The 19,725-nt window shown below is 42.5% G+C and overlaps 3 protein-coding genes across 4 annotated transcripts; all 3 read left to right on the top strand.

The window, feature by feature from the left end:
* The first annotated feature begins 4,377 nt into the window (after nucleotides 1-4,377).
* On the top strand, nucleotides 4,378-6,435 carry LOC135643361 (cytochrome P450 716B1-like). Its single transcript, XM_065160201.1, has 4 exons — nucleotides 4,378-5,092; nucleotides 5,162-5,603; nucleotides 5,698-5,885; nucleotides 5,966-6,435. Exons 1-4 carry the CDS (start codon nucleotides 4,598-4,600, stop codon nucleotides 6,263-6,265), a joined length of 1,425 nt encoding a protein of 474 aa, XP_065016273.1. The 5' UTR covers nucleotides 4,378-4,597; the 3' UTR covers nucleotides 6,266-6,435.
* Nucleotides 6,436-8,093: 1,658 nt separating this feature from the next.
* LOC103992023 (RING-H2 finger protein ATL2) lies at nucleotides 8,094-9,181 on the top strand. The gene has a single exon (XM_009411577.3). It carries the CDS (start codon nucleotides 8,164-8,166, stop codon nucleotides 9,001-9,003), a length of 840 nt encoding a protein of 279 aa, XP_009409852.2. The 5' UTR covers nucleotides 8,094-8,163; the 3' UTR covers nucleotides 9,004-9,181.
* Nucleotides 9,182-14,323: 5,142 nt separating this feature from the next.
* On the top strand, nucleotides 14,324-19,270 carry LOC135642046 (fimbrin-1-like). Of its 2 annotated transcripts, XM_065157823.1 has the most exons (16): nucleotides 14,324-14,540; nucleotides 14,660-14,925; nucleotides 15,011-15,163; nucleotides 15,289-15,459; nucleotides 15,541-15,779; nucleotides 15,865-16,036; nucleotides 16,478-16,516; nucleotides 16,633-16,701; nucleotides 16,803-16,919; nucleotides 17,097-17,308; nucleotides 17,520-17,675; nucleotides 17,780-17,979; nucleotides 18,069-18,229; nucleotides 18,323-18,419; nucleotides 18,648-18,739; nucleotides 18,848-19,270. In XM_065157823.1, exons 3-16 carry the CDS (start codon nucleotides 15,077-15,079, stop codon nucleotides 19,145-19,147), a joined length of 2,112 nt encoding a protein of 703 aa, XP_065013895.1. In that variant the 5' UTR covers nucleotides 14,324-14,540; nucleotides 14,660-14,925; nucleotides 15,011-15,076; the 3' UTR covers nucleotides 19,148-19,270. The 2 variants fall into 2 exon arrangements, with proteins under 2 accessions (XP_065013895.1, XP_065013898.1); XM_065157826.1 differs by lacking the exons at nucleotides 14,324-14,540; nucleotides 14,660-14,925 and having other exon boundaries at nucleotides 15,027-15,163; nucleotides 15,251-15,459.
* The last annotated feature ends 455 nt before the right edge of the window (nucleotides 19,271-19,725 follow it).

Genomic DNA, 19,725 nt, shown 5'->3' with positions numbered 1-19,725 from the left:
TGGAATGTTCGTGGCCATCCCAAGGCGATCGAAATTCGGCGCCATGGAGCATTGAAACTTTCTCTTCGACATGTGAAGGATACATCCGTAGGAGGCTAAAGTGTGTAATGAGTTCAACATGTTGCTAGGCCTTGAGTGGTGCAGTAGCGACTGTATTGACATGGAGTCGCAATCTAGCAAGTGCGTTTGCAGGAGGCCGAACAATGCACAGTTTGTTCAGCAAATCAGAGTAGTCCAAAGGGATGGTGGTCTTCGAAACGAAGAGAGATGTTGCTTCAACAGGATAATTATCCAGGAGGGATAAGTCCCGGCTCTCTAGAGGGAGAATCATATGAGACGGACCTCACATGTTGAGAAGGAATACCTCAACAAACAACAACTCCACGAAGCTCAATGGACTGAGCAAGTGGCGAGGAGTCGTCGTATGCTCTCGCTTGAGAGAATGCATTGGTGGATGCATTGCGAGATCAAGTGGGAGAGCGACCCAAAGCAACACAAATGAAGGCACACTTGGAGTCGATATGGAGATCGGACTCAAGGGAGGGCTGACCCGTGGAATGGTGAGCACGAGGGCCACCATCAACTCAATGCAAAAACGAGGAGTGGAGTAACTTGGGTGTAACTTGGCGAAGTACCCAAGCCACATGAAAGGAGCCAGCATAGAAGAGGGAACATTGAGCGGAGGCACAGTGCTTTCCTTAGACAGAGGTCAAGGACATGAACTCTTGTAGAGGCAAGAGCAGGATCATGTTGTTCCATGGGTCCTTCGTTCTAACGGAGCAGACTCATCTTGCATGGTACCCAAAGACGAAGGGAGCTTCTGGGCACATGCACCTTATCTCAGAAAAGCATTTGATGGAGGAACTAAGGCGACTCAATTTGCAGAGGCAAAGTTGGGTTCAGAAGGCCTTAGCACGGGGCAAGAGGACGCAGAGGTAGGTACTCTTGAAGAATATGCCATAGTGTTGCCATTCAAGTTGCCATGAAGGAAGCGGTGCACAGCGAAGATTGTGCTGGTAGGGGCAGAGACCCAGGATCCAGACAATGGTGCACTAGTTGCGGCGAAGTCGGGGGACTTTGGGAGCTACTAGGCGACGGACTGTCCTAGAGCATTGCTTCATCTAGGTATGACCCGAGATTGGGTGGATGAAGGTCAATTGCTAAAGGAGCGAACAAAATCAAAGATAGAAGAGACCCTGCGATGTATTGGCAGAGGCCACACATGGAGGGATCACAATTCGAGTTCATCCCACAAGGATCAGAATGCAATGGAGATGTCACCAAGAGGCGACATGATGTAGCGGATCGTGGTGGAACAGTTCGTGGCAATGTGATACACACGACACTATCCCGTGCGGGACTAGATCATACGGAGGTATGATCGGGAGCTACTAGAAGCTCCACGTCGGTAAACAACATGACGGCAAGAAGGGCTATGGATTCGAGTGAAGGCTATGGTACCGTAGAGGCGGGTCTTCCGTGCGTGCATCGAATTTTGCATCGGATGAAAGCCTTGGTCATCAGCATATGGGGGGGTTGTGTTCCACCAAAGGAAAGTTCGAATGTAAGTACTAGTGAGTCTCATAGGAGGGACTTGATCATACAGAGGTATGATCGAAGTAGGTGGAGAGTTGGACTACTCCAGAGCTCATATTTACTTAAGGGAGCCCGATAAGTCAGAGGACAAGGTCGAATAAGCGAACGTTGCTACCAAGGAAGCTAAGGAGAACAGAATCGGTGGAAACCCTACAACATGATGGTAGAGGCCATGCATGAGAGTTGCAATCTGTCTTTCAATCGACCAAAGGGAGCTGCTTGGAGAATACGGAGGTGTCAAAGCAGGGGGTCGAATGGGGCGAGGAAGCGACGATGAGTCCAAAGGGACTTAGCTACCCAAAATCAAGCATTAGTCAGAATGGAGGTAGACTCGGAGGAGTACCACAGAGACATATCTACTGATTGTGACAAAAAGGGATGCAGATGCGAGACGATGGATAGTAGGGTCATGAGCATGGCAGCGCCATGGTACCGCATAGGCGGGACTTCCGTGAAAGTCATTGATCCCTTACTCTCATGGAGGGAGAGTTCTTGGTCGTGAAAGGGGCCGAGGAGGTGGAGCATGCAGAAGCAAACTCCAAGTATTGAGACAAGGCTGAAGGGCAAAGGCTAAAGAACTTCGTAAGACCGGTGTCAACGAGCTTCTCATCAAGATAGCCGAAAGTGAAGGACTTCGGGTCATGCAAGAGTGCACGACCAAGGAATGAAGCAGGCAGTACGCGGTGCTGTACCTTTGCTACTCAGTGGAGTAGGCGGTAGGGTTGATGGAGAAGACGGTACAATCCCAAAGGCGACCAAATCTATTAGAGAATTTCTCCAAGTTGGGGTAAAAACTTCTTGTATTCCAGAAGTTCGATGGCATTGAGAAGGTGAATCACAATAGCTAACTCAACGCAAGGAGTGTAAACACTTCAAGTGCTTCAGAAGTGTGAGCAAAGAGTAGGCGAAGGCCAGTAACCAGCTCAATGCATGAAGTACAACCTCGAGGAGGCGGCGAAGTCAAGTAACCTTTGCCTTCTCAACCCTTAAGAGAATGGGCGAAACCGAGTACCCCAATTCTCTTATCTATCCAGCAGAGGAGCTCTGCACAAGTTTAAAGACCCTTCGAAGATAATGGAAGACAATAGTTGTCAAATTCTCACCAATGGTGATCAGTGCTACTAAGAGTAGATTGTTCGCTTCATTTCTCAACGAAATGTCAATCGAAAGCGGAAGTGATGCGAACCTACTTCGAAGTGACAACTAAGTTAAAGAAGAGTCAATGGACAAATTTTGTGGAGGAAGGACCCAAAACTTCAGAAGTTTGCGAGATGATGCTCGTTAAAGCTCCAACAAGCATCCACCCAATTCAACAGCATGAGGCATTTAAGAGACTGGCACAGTAAGGATGGTCTTTTCCTTCATCTGAAGGATCCGCAAGAACCAACAGGGATCAACACAACTCAGCCAACCCTACACTAGAGTCAGAGTCATTGGTGAGTTGAAGTAGCATGGCGGATCAAAGGTTCGACTACTCAAAAACAGCAGCGGAGAGCAGTTGGGAGCCAAGAGGCGCATTGCAGCTAGAGCAAAAGATTGAAGACTCAGCAAAGGCAAGGAGTTGCAATGTTGACAAAGGCTTCGACGAGGACGTCGAAGGAATAAGTGGGGGAGAATGTCTCGGACAAACTTCGAAACAGGATGTTTGATGTAATGCTTATGTATGTCCGTGTCTTTTGGTATGTTCATACTTTGTACAGTATATAGAGGGACGACCGAAGGTTTAATAGTCCCATTTTAGTTAGGTTGGTAGCCACTTTAGGCTTGTAAATAAAGGTTATGTCATGTGGATACGTGTAAGAGATTTTCGATCTGTAATAGACCATTTTAACCCTTTGTTGTGCAACTGCTCAGAGCTTGTAAAGTCTGTTTGTAATTTTCATTGTCTATAAAGTGTTTCCTGGAATGTTTACTTGTGGATCCCAAGTGAGGCGTTTTCTCTAAACCGTTTTCTCTTTTATGGGTCCTAAGGGACCATGGGAGACTGACCTTTGTGAACGGACACGCAAGGGTACCGCACGATTTAGGCAAATCCAACTAAGTCCGTGACAGTTTGTTAACTCAAACTTGATAAGAGGACTTATATGCTATGTTTTTGAAAATATAAAAATTATTTTAGATACGAGCAAAATCATAAAAGCTTAAGTAGTTCATAATCAAAATTATAAGAACTAAAATGGATTTTTTTTAAACTTAAATTATATATATTATTATATTAATAATTTATTATGAGTCCGCATGTCATGTATATAGATTCTAATATCTGTTAACTCAAAATTGACATTAAAAACTTATATACTATGTTTTTTTAAATATAAAGATTATTTTAGATATAAATAAATTATAAGAGGTTACCAAAAATTACATACTCGAAGTGATACGTTTGTCTTTTGTGAGTGTGTACTAAAGAGGATTCGCCTCGATTTGTAGGAAGCATCCCGACGATAGTTTCATGTCTGCAACCTTTGCAAGAACCATATGAAGATTCTGTGTGCAAACGATGTATAATAATAATTGCCATTGACATGTGGATAAGGTCGAGTTGAGGGCCAATCTTGAATTAACAATAAAACCTCAACTGTCCAAATCATATTCGATTGGATCTACTAAGATCGAGTTATGAATCGGTTGGTTCGGCGAATTAAGTAGATAGCGTTTTTTGTTGACAAGTGTTCCAATCAAAGAGGTGTTACATTGGCTAATCTAAAACCTTAGGTGGTATCTCCCAGTGACTCATTACCTAACGATGTGGATCCTCATAAAAATCTAAATGACACGGAATTGGATTTGTCTGTTCCTACAGCAACTTAGCTTTCCATGGACATCCGAATCTAAAGCCAAATCTAAAAATCAAGTGCGGCCAATCCCGGCGGACAGCGCAGCCCAATCAACGAGCCTTGTCCGTACTCCTACGGCATCTTCGCTTTACCATAAAGAATCATGCGAGTTATTTGCTGTGATCGACCTCTGTGACACTGAACGAGTTCGATCTCTGAACAAGATGACTGCCGGAATCATATCATTCGTTCTCTTCCTTGCACTGCTTCCATTCTTTCGACTGCTGCGCACAGCACGTAGGTCATCCAAGAAGCTGCCTCCTGGCTCACTCGGCCTCCCTTTCATCGGCCAGAGCTTCGGCCTTCTCCGAGCGATGAGGGCCAACACCGGCGAGCGGTGGCTCGCTCGAAGGGTGAGCAAGTATGGACCGATCTCGAAGCTCTCCCTTTTCGGCAGCCGGGCAGTCCTCCTGACCGGTCCGGCGGCCAACAAGTTCATCTTCTTCAGCGAAGCACTCGTCCCGCAGCAGCCCAAGTCGATCACCGGAATCATAGGAAGAAGGAACATACTGGAATTGGTGGGAGAGGATCACAGGCGTGTTAGAGGTGCACTTGCACACTTTCTGAAGCCAGAAGTGCTGAAGCAGTACGTAGCCATGATCGACCGGGAAGTCAGGCATCATCTGGAGACGAACTGGGTCGGCAGAAGGAGTGTGACGGTGCGTTCCGATTTGTTTCCTCCTCGTTAATATGGTGGATTTACCTCAAGTTTTGTTCGACGTGAGCAGGTGATGCCATTGATGAAGACTCTCACGTTTGACATCATCTGCTCGCTCGTTATTGGGCTGGAGAAAGGATCCCTCCGGGAGGCGCTGGAGGAGGCCTTCACCGACATGTTGCCCGGGATGTGGGCGGTGCCGCTGAATCTACCATTCACCAAATTCCGCAGGAGCCTGAGGGCAAGCCGAAGAGCTCGGAAAGTGCTCGCCGGTGTGATCGAGAAGAAGAAGGACATGTTGAAGCAAGGCAGGTGCTCCCGGGACGAGGACCTCATCACCTACATGCTTAGCTTGGGCGGCGAAGACGACGCCAGAGAAATGACCGAGGAGGAGATTCTGGACAACCTAATGCTCGTCATGTTTGCCGGGTATGATACTTCTGCCGCTCTGATCACCTTCATGATCCGCCACCTCGCCGACGATCCTGTCAACCGAACGATTGTTATCCATGGTAAGCAACAAATAAACTTCAACGATCGTGATGTGATGCATGCTATGTAAATATGATGACCCCTGCCGGTTTTGCCTTGTGTCAATGATCATAGAGCAACAAGAGATTGCAAAGGGGAAGGCCTCAGGAGAAGCCCTGACATTGAGTGATCTCAACAAGATGAAGCACACATGGTGTGCAGCGATGGAGATTCTGAGAATGATTCCTCCAATCTTTGGGAACTTTAGAAGGGCTCTGAAAGACATCGAGTATGAAGGTTACCTCATTCCGAAAGGGTGGCTGGTAAGGAGAGCTACTACTACTTCACATAAGATCCACATTTCCATCTTCCTTTCCTGCTACAATTTCTGGGTGATGATTAGGTGTTCTGGGCATCAAGCATCACACAGATGGACGAGCATATCTTTGAGGATCCAAATAAGTTCGATCCAACGCGGTTCGAGAAGCAGTCATCAGTGCCTCCCTGCTCTTTTGTGGCATTTGGTGGAGGGCCAAGGATGTGCCCCGGCAATGAGTTTGCAAGGATGGAGACACTGGTGATGATGCATTATGTGGCCACTAGATTCAACTGGAGATTGTGCTGCGAGGAGAATGGCTTCTCCAGGGATCCCATGCCGTCTCCCTCGCAGGGACTTCCAGTTGAACTCGAGCTTAAGGACTAATCAGCCAAAACCAGCTTAAAATAACTCGAAAGTTTGAACTCTGGCTACCTGTTCTGCTTAATAATCGCAGAAAATAATGATGTAAAGTGTTTGGAATGGGTTTGATCATGTCAACACTAGATTGGTTGAAACTCGAAATTTTAAGGGAAATCAAAGTTTAACTCACTAAACATTTGTTACTATGGTTGAATCAATAAAAGTAGGTTGGGTCAAACTCAACCTCTCCCTTGCTAAACCATATAATTCAATTACTTCAATGCTACACGATAGTATCGTATTTTTAAACCTAGTTATATTTCCTCAACAAATCAGCAGACTAAGAAATCGGCAGGAAAGTTTGATGTTAAGCCGGAAAATAGATATTGTAGCAGAGAAGGGGAAAGCGGTCAAGTAGGGCAGCTGGGCACGACCATGGAATCGCAGGGGACGACGACGGCAAGACCGGCCCGCTCGAATGTGGAGAAAGGAGGCAGCAGATAATAGAAGAAGAGGAGGAGAGGGCGTTGCAGGCGACGGGAGAAGAAGGCGTAAGCAACTGGGACACAGGGAAGAGGCGGCGGCGAAACGCTGGAGAAGAGGAAGCAGAGGGTGTCTTAAATCCACCCTAGCTAAAAAGACTAATGTGCCACCATCGTACGGGTAATGGGTATCGGAGCATTAAAACCCACACCCGGCTACTGCTATCGTTCCAAGTCCGACCCGAACCAGTTTAAATACAACCAAATCAGAATTTAATTGAACTTTGGATCTCATGCTGTAAATGGTTTGTTTATAAGTTTAAATATTAAAGAATATTATTGATGCTTCATACCAAACTGATTAGACGAAAGAAACATTTAATTAGTTTACAAGAGTTTGGAAACGGTTGGTATTCTTGAACTGGTGAGGGGCCCCCCTTAAGAGAGGGGCCCTTCCAAAAATTGGCGAACGAAGCCCCACCGAGAGTAGGGTGGGAGAAGCCTCACTCGCCGATAGAGAATGTGTTCGCTTTCATGGGTGTCGGCACGACCGACCGTCTCTATACGATCATTAGCCAGTCGCCTTTCATCCCCTGACAAGACGGATTGAAGATAATCGTGAGGCAGGGCTCTTCTATATAATAACAGCTTCCGCCTGCCCACTAAGAAGGCTCTTCGATGTGGGACTAAATGCTACGGTCAGTTCTTCCTGGACCTTGCTATCTTAGAGCCCACATATAAACAGATCTTATGCAAGCTTATTCATTTAAATCATTCCCATAGCAAATAGCATGAGATTGATTGTCAGCAAAAGCTCACAATAGAGATGGTATTGGATTGGGTCTTAGTTCGGATCGGATCCATTTATGATCCAGATCTCAACGCGAAATTGAGAATCTGAGTAGCCAACAGATGGCTTTGCTACAATTTGATTGATAAGTATTATTGTTTGTGGATTTAGGATCCTCATGCAATCCGATAACCTTAATGAATCTATAATTAAGATCCACACCTAAAATTCTGGATCAAGTCGTGGATCGATTTTGAATTATTGGACCCATTATCATCCCCAGATAAGATCACCTAAATCACGCGGGTTTGGATTTGGATAGACACTCTCTTCGTGGAAGTTTCTTCACCGAGTCAAATGGCCGCCTGCAGTAGACACTCCACCCGCCCACGAAGCTTCACACGAAACACCAACCCAAGTCTCGGTTGGATTCCGTATACCCCATCTAACCGCGTGACCTTATTTGCTCGACCCAAATCACCCCTATTGCCTCGGCTTAACCCGCTCGCAATGAGGGTTATTTTCGCCCACATATCCGCCCACACCATACGTGCTAGTATAAGTTAGGCGTTGCGTTATAAGAAACGGCATAAGCGGTGGGTTTGTTAGACGCACCTCCACTTCGTCGGGACGGGCGGTGAAGCAGCGTAATGGATGCGAAACCCGATGGTGATCTGAACCCGGGTCCTCGCGGCTACGCCCTAAGCGGCAAGGTTATGCTCACATCTACCGTCGTCCTCTTCGCTGCCGTCCTGCTCCTACTGTTCCTCCACCTCTACTTCCGCTCGCGATTTTTCCTCCTCCGACGTCGCCATCGCCGCCTCAGGCGACGCCTGATCTTCTTCGTCGACGGCGCCGGGGGCAGCCTTCCCTCCTCTTCCTCCGCCGCCCACCGCGGTCTCAACCCCACTGTCCTCAAATCCCTCCCAGTTTTCGTTTTCGCCGCCGCAGCGGGCGGCGAGGAGGGGGACGACGACGTGGTGGAGTGCCCGGTGTGCCTGAATGAGTTCGAGGAGGGGGAGAAGATGCGGGCCCTCCCGAGGTGCGGCCACCGCTTCCACATCGAGTGCATCGACATGTGGTTCCACTCCCACGCCACCTGTCCCCTTTGCCGCTCCGCCGTGGAGGCGTCGGCGCGGCTGCCGCTCCCCACGCCAGCGAATCAGGTGCTCCTGCCAGTACCGGCGCCGCCGGAACCGGGACGGCCTTATCCGGCGGATCTGTTCGAGGAGTGCCGGAGGGAGGACGGAATCGGGTCGTCGGCCTCGAGCTCCGCCACGGGGGAGCTTAGGATCGAGGTGCCGATGAGGGGAGCGGAGGGCGAGCAAGGGTTAGGGTTGAAGTCGCCGGGGAGCAGGATGCTTCTGCTGACGAGGTTTCTTAGCAGGGATGCGAGGGTTTGCCGCGGCGGAGGCACGGCGGCGGAGCCCGATCCAGAGCGGGGAGTAGAGGCGGCGAACAGTATGCCGCCGCCACCGTCGGTACTGTAGCGTTGAGGCAACAGAGGGATACGATGGATGGATGGATGGATGGATCGTAGGCGTCGATATGAAGAGGCCGCGGATACGACGGAGCGTAGGATTTTAAGGAATTTTATTTTCTTTAATTCTTGTGAAGATTTTTTATACATTATATATATATATATATATATACCGCGGATGGAGTGAAGGGAAGGAACGTAATAGTAGTGGTCACGGGTGTTGTCGGCTTCCATTGCATGTAGGACAAGCGAGGATGCATCCTGTGAAGTTTCTACCGGTGCATTGACTCGTCACTGATGAGTCGGCTGATGTCACTGGCTGATGGAAACTAGTGTAACACGAACGCAAGTTTCATTTGACGAAAACAACTTTTGATTTTAAATTCTTAAGATTAAATGAATGGTTAGGAGACAGAGACAAAAAGGAAAAAGGAAAAATATCATTACTGAAGTAGACAAAAGTACCAAGGGAGCATGTTCATCCAAAGATAAAATATTATAAAATTTAATAATCAATCGTAATCCAACATCATTGTGAAATTTAATAGGATTATTAAAATGTTAAATTTTATATAACTTAAAATGGTTAATGATGTAAATGTGGAGTTCTACGGGAATGCTTTGAGGTGAAATTTTTGGGATTCATTTTGATCTCTTGAATTTTTTTTTTTGCTCGATAAAAAATAAGGGTCCAAGAGTTCTTACCAAAAATAAAGGTGTAAGTTATTTTGTCTTTAAACAAGTTACTCATACTCGAGTTGATATCTTTTTTTGATTGGGTGATGTAGAATGACTAACAGCTAGATTCATAAAAAGAAAAAAATTAGATAACTATCGAATACTTGGCACATTCACATACAATAAAAATTTTGTAAGTTTTATTATTTATGTAAAACTTAATTTATTTTTTGACTGATATATCATAATATTCTGAACCATTTTTATAGGCATAGATACAAAAATAAAAGGAAAATTATAAAAATAACATGTTCCCTTTGAACACAAAGTAATAATTTTGACTTGATTTTTAAAAAAATAAAATAATATTTCGAGCTTATATCTTTATAAAGATGAATCATTTGTAATCTTAAATCAAAAACAAATATGATATATTTCTTTTTTTTCTGTATTTATTTTCCTTTTTTTCCTCATTGAGTAGATACTGACATATGATAACTTATTGCATATATGAAATATTTTGATCAAATTTATTTAAATAAAAGACAGAATAAATTGGTTTCGCATCATTAGGCTATCTAATAAACCTTTTAAATTCTTTTTCACACCAGATATGATTTAAATTTTATTGTCTTGATTGAACTTTTTTTTCTCAAGTTGATAATTAAAATTAACACAATAGATTGATGCTAAAAAAAAATTCTCAAAAAAATATTGCAAAAAAATTGAAACCAAGATACTGTATAAAAAAAATCCTCTTGACATAGAATTAAGGGCCTTTCCTTTCCATCTATAGTAACATTTAGGTTGATTGTTGAACAATAGCACCATCAGTAACTTTTTAATGATCGTAGATTTAATATCAATAATCAATCTAACATTACATTCATTTTTGTAGAGAAGGGCAATGATCTACTTTGGCCCAATAAATTTGACCTCAATATGAGATGCACTCGGTTAATAAAATAAGTTCAATCTTTCATAAACAACTATTCCTCGTAAGCTAGTGACATCGCTATTATTTTATCGATGACCCATATCGTGTAGAGAAATCTAGGGGCGACATCACATGCGCAACGGAATAACAAAAAACAAAAATTCTAAATTTTCCAAAAAGGTGTTCGTCGTCGTGTGAAGATTGGTGCGCAAACACCTACGAAACTAAAAACCACGTATGAGATAGTTGTGTTACCTAGAGAAATCATATATCCTTAAAATCCTACAAGATGAAGGAGGTTAAGCATCCTCCTCTCTAGCAGTGATCCACATGGTAGGGGCTACGAAGATGCTCCTTGAATTGCTGCCCAAATTTTCACACCTGTTGTCTAAGAAAAAAAAGGGGGGAGGAGAATAGGAGGTGGCAACCAAGAAGCCTAATCCTTTGGTTCTCTCCTATTTATAAATGCCTCATATTAACTTAACCTTAATGGATCCTACCCTATTGGGTATTAAATCTTTATCTAACTACCCAAGCCTCTTAGATTATTGGATCTCTATCCAATAATTTCTCATTGACTCTTATTGGATCTCATCCATATGATTCAATAATTCAAGAGCTTTTTGGATATTCAAAAATATAGGGGGCTTCGACGAATATCTCATATCTGAATCTCTACTCGTCGCAATACCTACCATATGTGTATAACCCTCCAGGCCTAATATCGAGCTGGTCGTGAATTATTATCTCTATAATAATTCACTCTACTCATCAACTACGGACGTACTGGACCACTACGCCATAGTCCCTAGACAATATAGGAGAATCCAATATTTTGGACATATTTGTCCTCAGTTATTATATACATATAGTCTCTTATCTATCTAATGTCACAGAGACCGTATACTGGGCATGGTGCTATGAAGCCTATATGATTTCTCATCGAGTCTCGCTCTCATCGAATTCTCTTGAAGAACTATTTCTCTCTCAATCCGAACGACCTTGGCCAAGGATTTGTTTGAGCAAGAATACACAAGATATTCTTCTCATGATACCGAGAGCAAATGATCCTCTATTGACACTCAATAGCCATCGTAAGATTGACTACTACTCTTGATGATCGATTGTGCTAGATTTGAAATTTTTAAATCTATAAGTCTAGTATCAAAGAGTAAAATACTCATATAGGACATCCTTAGTGTCTTAAGACTAAGGACCAAGTATACTATCGGGATAATGAATTTATTGTCGAATAATGAGGTATCATCAACCATCTAGCATTCCATGGGCAGATCAATCAATGAACTCATTTTCCAATGAACACCTACGTTATAGCCCTAGTGTCTCCACACGAGTAGCTACGAGACCAACTGCTTCCATCATATAGACAGATATACAACACACTAGTCTGTGCGATTATCTCGATATCCTTCTTGAATAACTTATGACCGAAATTATTTAGGGTCGGTGTTTAAAGGTAAATCGGTCTCATTATTATGATATCATCACGATCAGATTCCCATTGCATAGATCCATAGAAATCACAATATATTTATGCAACAAGCAATATAAAGTGAGAAAATATCATAATAATAATAAATAAAAAGATCATGTGTCATGTCACACATGTTATCATTCACATGATTGACTTGCAGGACACCTATGACTAGCACGTCGCTACTGCTCTATCGACGAACCCATTGTGATCGCCTCTTTACCAACATATCTCTTATCCTATTCTTGATTGTGCTATTTTTCTCAACCATATAAGTTAAAGTAGTAAAGATGTAGATAGATAGTAGCCTCCTGGACCTCTCTTTTTTTTTTTTTTTTTTTTGAAAATTGATTTGTCAAATCGATTTACATTCTCATTCTTCGTTTCATCGTTTTAATTATTATTATATCTTTTTATCCACATATAAGAACTTAGACATCAATTATGTATTTCTCATTTACATATTATTGATCAACTAGCAAACTCCCTTATAAAGTCTTTCGTCCATAAAATATTTCAATTATATCAGTCCAAGATTGATATTCTTGACAAAAACTCATTTTACGGGAACATAATAAAAGATCATAATAGAGACATACATAGACATCTAATATTTGAGGATGATTTAAGTAGCTGATTTAATTACATGATTTGAAAAAATTTTATATCTTAAAACTTATATAAACACTTGTCTTTTCAATAAATAAAATCAATCTCTCTTTTATAGTCTATTACTCAATTCAACATTACAAGCCATTTAAGTGTTTGTTAGTTGATCATGAAGAGTTCTCTAACAATCTTACTTGCCCCACTTCAGAAAATAAATTAGTATATAAGGACCGAAGCTCTCATATTGGAGAGAAAAATAAAAAAGAAACCAAAGAAACGAGAAAGGCATGGGTCCGAAGAAACATCCAAAGGGAGAATATGCTTCCCATATCTCAACCATCGTTTCTAGAGGAAAACTAATGTTAAGCAAGGAAGGTTCTTATGATTTCTCAAAGGAAGTTCGACTAAGACTTACTAAATTGAAACATTAGGAGTTTGTTATTTGCCAAGAACAAAGTAAAAAAGCTTTCCTTGTTTCCATCCGAAGAATCGGATGAAGCGTCGAGGGACCAATGACACGCCGGACAACTTGATAATTGCTTAGAATTAATTGTCTCGATCGGAAATTTTATTTTACATATGCAGGATTAACTACGATGGAAATAAGACATACCGATTACTACTATATAGGTCAAGTCGAATCGTTACAGTACATTGTTTACCTGATCTTTAAAAACAGAAAACAAAAAACAAAAAAAAATTATGATGCTTCTCTTGGATGCAAAATACAAAGATTAAGTTAGCGTTTTACAAGAAAAACAAAAGCTCAGCAATAATTGTAAATCATTAAGGTTAAGAATCAGATAGCTTCCCTCGTCGTCTCGACAATCCAACGGAGGGACAAAGCACTCTCAAGCTACTTTGGACCCATGGCAGACATCTTCCCAAGGTTCAACGGTCCAAGCTAGATAGATCCAAGCCGATGACTCTCATCATCATCTCATCTTTCGAAACACATGTCGATTTTTATGATGATGTATCGGATGAACAGTCTCTGGTTGGGCAACAAGCTTGTTTATTGTCCTCATGCCCCAGCAACTTGAGTCATTCAAATCGAACTTAAAAAGCTCTCTCTCTCTCTCTCTCTCTATCCACTTGATGTCTCAACAAAGGTCGATGAACCTTAATCGAATGAAGCATATCCCTACATCCAATACATTGGATGTTGCAACGTACGACAATTCCATCTGGGACACAAGCATAAAAGCTTTTGATGCATAGCGTAGTTATTATATTTCTCTCATAATTATACATACATATATATATATACATTTAATTTCAAACCAAAAAAAAAGAAAGAAAAGTTTAAGTAGCTGAAGATAAAGAAGAATTTTGCTTCTTCTTCTTCTTCTTCTCTCTCCAACAAGGAACGGAACGCCTGGTCCTGCACCACAGACTATGATAGGTCCCGAGTCATCTTACCATAAATAGACTTGCGAGAGACCCAGTCAAATCTGACATAGCTCGAGTCAACGAATCCAATGGCACCGTAATATTAAGAAATTATATAGATATGTGCAAGTGTACCATCTAATTTTATGACTCTTTATCTACCATAAATAGGTAACGACATTTTCTATTTTATACTCGATGGTAGGGAGTCACACGTAGGTGCGGGCGGGCCCCTCGGAATCACACATGCCAGACGAGCAGGTGGTCGTCGTTGCATGCAACGACAGTTTATGAGGCGTCCCTCTCTTCCCCACCCTCCTCCCCGGCTTCGCCACCGACCACAGAGAATAAGGACGGAAGCAAAGAGTGGCCTCCCTTCCGGTCGGCTGGCGGACATTCCAGGTGCCGCAGTGCGGAGGCGCGACTCTTCCTCTTAGTAATTCTTTACCCTTCTTTTCCTTCTTCTTCCTTCCTTCCTTCCTTCCTTCCTTCTCGGATCATTGATTTCGCCCTCACCCCGTCTCCGTCTCCGTCTCCGTCTCCACGCTTTGCCAGGTAACTCCAGAAAGAGAAGGTCCCTTCTCCTCCTCTTCCATACCGCCACCACGCCGAAGTAGGAATCCAGGGGTATGACAAAAGAAAAGGGAAAGCAAAAGGAAGATAGAAATTGAGTGAAGTAAAAGGAAAGAACTTGGAGACGGGAACCATAGACATGATGAGGATGGAAAGGAGGAGCCTCCTTGAGACCTGACTTGCCTCCGCTCTTCGACCGGACAGTAGCATCTTATCTTTCGCCTTTTCCGCGGTTTCCTGGCATAAATGTGAGAGAGTTGGCAGCTTTTTGCTGTTCTTGGATCGTTCCGTGAGTTCTCCTTTTGCTGTTCTTGATTGCATCCGATTGTGCAGGTGGTGTTCTTGAATAAGGTACGGGGAATTCGACTCCAGCTTCCTCAGGGAATCGAGTAGGTAAAGATGTCGGGCTTCGTCGGCGTCCTTGTTTCCGATCCATGGCTGCAGAGCCAATTCACTCAGGTCGAGCTGCGAGGCCTCAAATCCAATGTAAGCAGCCGAAACCCCCTCTGTTCTTCTTCTTCTTCTTCTTCTTCTTCTTCTTCTTCCTCGTTGTTCTAAGACGCCGCTTCTTAGCGACGAGTTCGCCTGATCATGGATGTGGCCTTGGCTAGTACCTCTCCGCGAAGGGGGATTCGGGACATGTGACGGTCGGGAATTTGCCGGCGGTCATGGTCAAACTGAAGGGTCTCCATGAGGTGCTCACGGAGGAAGAGATCTCTGCAATCTTGAACGCATCTTATCCCGATGACAACCATGAGATGGACTTCGAGGCTTACTTACGGGTACTCGTCATCGTCTGCAGCGGTTCTTGCATCTCGGTCTGACGTATGTTTGATCGAGTGTAGAATTCCTGAATTGGGCAGGCGTATTTGGATTCGCAAGCAGAGGCGGCAAACAAGCGTGGGAGCGTGAAGAATTCCTCTTCGTTCTTGAAAGCCACCACGACCACACTTCTTCACACCATAGGCGAATCCGAGCAAGGTTTCTTCGTAGCGCACATAAATGGCTACCTTGGAGATGACCCATTCTTGAAGAACTACCTCCCGCTGGATCCGGCTTCAGATGACCTGTTCAACTTGGCCAAGGATGGAGTCCTTCTTTGGTAATCTTCTCGTATCTGATATGTGATCCTTCATCGTGGAATGATCAATGCATTAGTTGATGCATTTTGCTTTGACACGCATCAGTAAAATGATCAATGTTGCGGTGCCGGGAACAATAGATGAGAGGGCGATCAACACAAAGCGGGTGCTGAACCCATGGGAGAGAAATGAGAACCACACTCTGTGCCTCAACTCTGCAAAAGCGATCGGATGCACGGTCGTTAACATCGGAACGCAGGATCTGGTGGAAGGGAGGGTATGTCCCTTCCACTTACTTGTGTGCTTACCGGAGATTCTTAGACCTAATATTATTTATCTTTTGACGTTCGTTCTTTTAATTTGTAGATGCATACGTTTCTTTCTCATCGACCAAATAGTAACAACAGCTATTATGGAATAATGATATGATGAGACCAGTCATCGTCAAATCATCAGAACTCACAAACCTACGAGTAATGCAGATGTTAGAGCAATCACAAAAAAAAAAAAAAAAAAAAAAAACCTATTTATTTTATTCCCAGGGGCTTTGAATTTTTAGGAAACCAATCTACTGCTTTTTTTCTTTCTCGTTTATAAACAAACAAACAAACACTAGGGAAAAGAAACTTGGTTGGATCGATAGCTTGTTTATCGTTCATCTGGTCTCGAGAGTAAAGTCGAAGTGTGTGTCTTCTGACATGCTCGTTTTCTGATGCAGCCTCACCTGGTGCTTGGTTTGATATCTCAAATTATAAAGGTATTATTTTTCAGAGTGTATGTAGATAGATAGATAGATATATATTTGGTCCATTCAACACCTTTATTTTTCTGTGAATTCGGTTCACTGCTTGGCCATTCTCATTCTCTTGTCAGATACAACTGTTGGCAGATCTCAACCTGAAGAAGACACCTCAACTCGTGGAGCTGATAGACGACAGCCAGGTTCCAAGATCACTCGATTCTCTCAGCGATGCTATGCTGCACTTGCTTTGTTTGCTAGCATATTTCGACTATTATGCCAGCATATTTCGGTCTGATTACAGGATGCGGAGGAACTTATGGGTCTGTCACCAGAAAAAATGTTGCTGAAGTGGATGAATTTTCACCTCAAGAGGGCAGGCTACAAGAAGACGGTGACAAACTTCTCTTCTGATTTGAAGGTAAGAAATATAGTATAGTAGGCAGTAGCAGGACAAAAAGTAATTCTGAATTCATATTTTCCTAGTTAGTATGTATGATGATGCCTTGGTTCATGAAAATTCCATTCTTTTTGTTTGCATCGTGTTGCTTGCTGAACACCATTACATACAATTACATATATGTATACATACATACAGGATGGAGAGGCTTATGCATATCTGCTGAATGTTCTTGCACCTGAGCACTGTAACCCTGCAGCACTAGACGCCAAGGATCCAACCGAAAGGGCTAAAATGGTGCTTGATCATGCGGAGAAAATCAATTGCAAAAGATTTGTGACGTCGAAAGACATCGTAGAAGGCTCTGCAAATCTCAATCTTGGATTTATCGCACAGATATTTCATGAGAGGTACAAAATTTATATATATATTTTTTCTCAATTTCCAGCGTGACTGACTGACTGACTGACTGACTGACTTTTTCATTTATTCCAACTTAATATATTATTTGTTCCTTCAAGAAAATATCCACCATCTGCTTCTTCTGGACATGCATGCTATGTGGTAGTGCTTTTGTAGCAGCACTACATGCTGAATCCTGTGGTATTATTGCTTTTGTAGGAATGGTCTGTCCACAGACTGCAGAAAAATCTCATTTGCGGAGATGATGCCTGATGATGTGCTGGTGTCCAGGGAAGAAAGAGCTTTCCGGCTGTGGATCAATAGTCTTGGAATTACTACATACGTTAACAATGTTTTCGAAGATGTTAGAAATGGGTAAAGCCAATTTATTTATTTATTTATTTATTTATTTATTTATTATTATTCTTATTATTATTCTTATTCTTATTCTTATTATTATTTATTTGATTCTTCTGCAGGTGGCTTCTTTTGGAAGTTCTTGATAAGTTGTCTCCAGGCTCAGTTAATTGGAAGCAGGCGACGAAGCCTCCCATCAAGATGCCGTTTAGAAAAGTAGAAAATTGCAATCAAATAATAGAGATCGGACAACAATTGAAGTTCTCTCTTGTTAATGTTGCGGGCAATGATTTTGTTCAAGGAAATAAAAAGCTAATTCTCGGTATGATTTTATTCCTTCTCGACTCCACACTCGATTACTTTTTCATTCATTCTTGATACTCGTGCATTTGTTCTTTTTTTGCATCACAGCTTATTTGTGGCAATTGATGAGATTTAATCTATTGCAACTCCTGAAGAACCTGAGATATCACCACTCTCGAGGAAAGGAAATCACAGATGTTGACATCCTGAAATGGGCTAACAACAAAGTGAAAAGCGCAGGAAGAGTTTCCCGGATCGAGAGTTTCAAGGTAAAAAAAACATTTTGTGTTTTCTAATCCTGAGACGAGAATATTAAATTAATGTATCCTCCTCCTCCTCCTAATTTTGATCTCCTCTCTCAGGATAAGAACCTATCGAACGGCATATTTTTCCTGGAACTCTTATCTTCTGTGGAGCCGAGGGTCGTCAATTGGAACCTCGTTACCAAGGGCGAAAGTGGTACGTTCGTTCAATTTCAAACCCCAGTGTGGATTGTTTGAATCCAACTTCTACTTTTACTCGCTATTAGTATTTTGTCTTTATTTTTTTTTTTTTTACTTGGAGCTCATAATCAAAAGTGGCAGATAAGATTACTCTTTTGTTCGTTTGCTTTCGATTAAATTCTGTGGTGGCTTCCTTCCTCGAGGTATATATAATTTATTTATTTATTTATACGTTGGAATGCAGATGATGAGAAGCGGTTGAATGCTATATATATTATTAGCGTGGCGAGAAAGCTTGGGTGCTCCATCTTTCTACTGCCTGAGGACATCATGGAGGTAAAGCTCCATTATTTATTATTTATGTACGATCATAACAACGATTATTAATTTTCGGAGGAAGAAATCAAGCTAATTTAAGTACGTGAGTTTCTGCCATTTCCCCAGGTGAATCAAAAGATGATCCTCGTTCTCACGGCCAGCATCATGTATTGGAGCTTGCAACAGCCATCAGAGGAACCGGATCGATGCGAATCATGTGTAGATGATTCTTCCTTACATAGAGCTGCGTCCGAGATATCGATAGACGATACCACCTCGGAGAAAGCTCCATCCGATTGGGAAGATGGAAGCTTGACTGCAAGCTTCATATCGAACATCGCATCCGATGATGCTATCTCGGAAACTTCAGAGATAGAGAACGGAAGTAGTACTACTACCACCACCACCACCACCACCATACCATAGGTGGATGATAAAAAGAAAAAAATCGGACAAGATTTGGCTGGTCAATCGTCGACACGAAGACTTCCTTCTGATGTAGCTTTTAAAATATGTGTAAAGATGAGAACAAAAAACAGTCTTCCACCACTCTTTTTTTTTTTTAAATGTCTTACACAGCCTCTTACTATCTATTATCCCCAACAACAAAAAAAAGAAAAGAAAAAAAAAGGAAATTCTTGAGGAATTCATCTCCGTTAACCATCTGAATAAGAAGGCTATGGCCAATTATTGCTCATCATAACAACAAGTTGCAGCAGCACCCAAGTAGGCCGTATGAGCTGCTGAGAGGGAAGGTATTATGTTACCAATATTCGACGTCTATATGGATCTAAATTACCAAACAGCCACAGGTTTGGTGTTCCTTTGTACTACTGTTCATATTTTGCAGTTGGTTGGGTAATGTTACATGTTTAGAAAAATTAAAATGAAACGCAAAACAAGTTTATAAAATAGAAGATCAATTTTCTTCCAAGTAATTGACACAAATATAATGTTCAATTAACATTGCACTACAAATTGGAGATGGATTTCATCACTTCATT

This window comes from Musa acuminata, chromosome BXJ3-7, assembly GCF_036884655.1.
Source record: "Musa acuminata AAA Group cultivar baxijiao chromosome BXJ3-7, Cavendish_Baxijiao_AAA, whole genome shotgun sequence".
Taxonomy (NCBI): Eukaryota; Viridiplantae; Streptophyta; class Magnoliopsida; order Zingiberales; family Musaceae; genus Musa; species Musa acuminata.
This window is presented reverse-complemented; position numbering and strand designations above follow the sequence as displayed.

Coding starts and splice junctions, on each gene's coding strand:
- LOC103992023 (XM_009411577.3), top strand. CDS start 8,164: ATGGATGCGAAACCCGATGGTGATCTGAACCCGGGTCCTCGCGGCTAC.
- LOC135643361 (XM_065160201.1), top strand. CDS start 4,598: ATGACTGCCGGAATCATATCATTCGTTCTCTTCCTTGCACTGCTTCCA. Junction 5,604..5,697: donor CCGAACGATTGTTATCCATG/GTAAGCAACAAA, acceptor CAATGATCATAG/AGCAACAAGAGATTGCAAAG. Junction 5,886..5,965: donor TCATTCCGAAAGGGTGGCTG/GTAAGGAGAGCT, acceptor GGTGATGATTAG/GTGTTCTGGGCATCAAGCAT.
- LOC135642046 (XM_065157823.1), top strand. CDS start 15,077: ATGTCGGGCTTCGTCGGCGTCCTTGTTTCCGATCCATGGCTGCAGAGC. Junction 16,702..16,802: donor AGCTGATAGACGACAGCCAG/GTTCCAAGATCA, acceptor GTCTGATTACAG/GATGCGGAGGAACTTATGGG. Junction 18,420..18,647: donor CGTTACCAAGGGCGAAAGTG/GTACGTTCGTTC, acceptor GTTGGAATGCAG/ATGATGAGAAGCGGTTGAAT.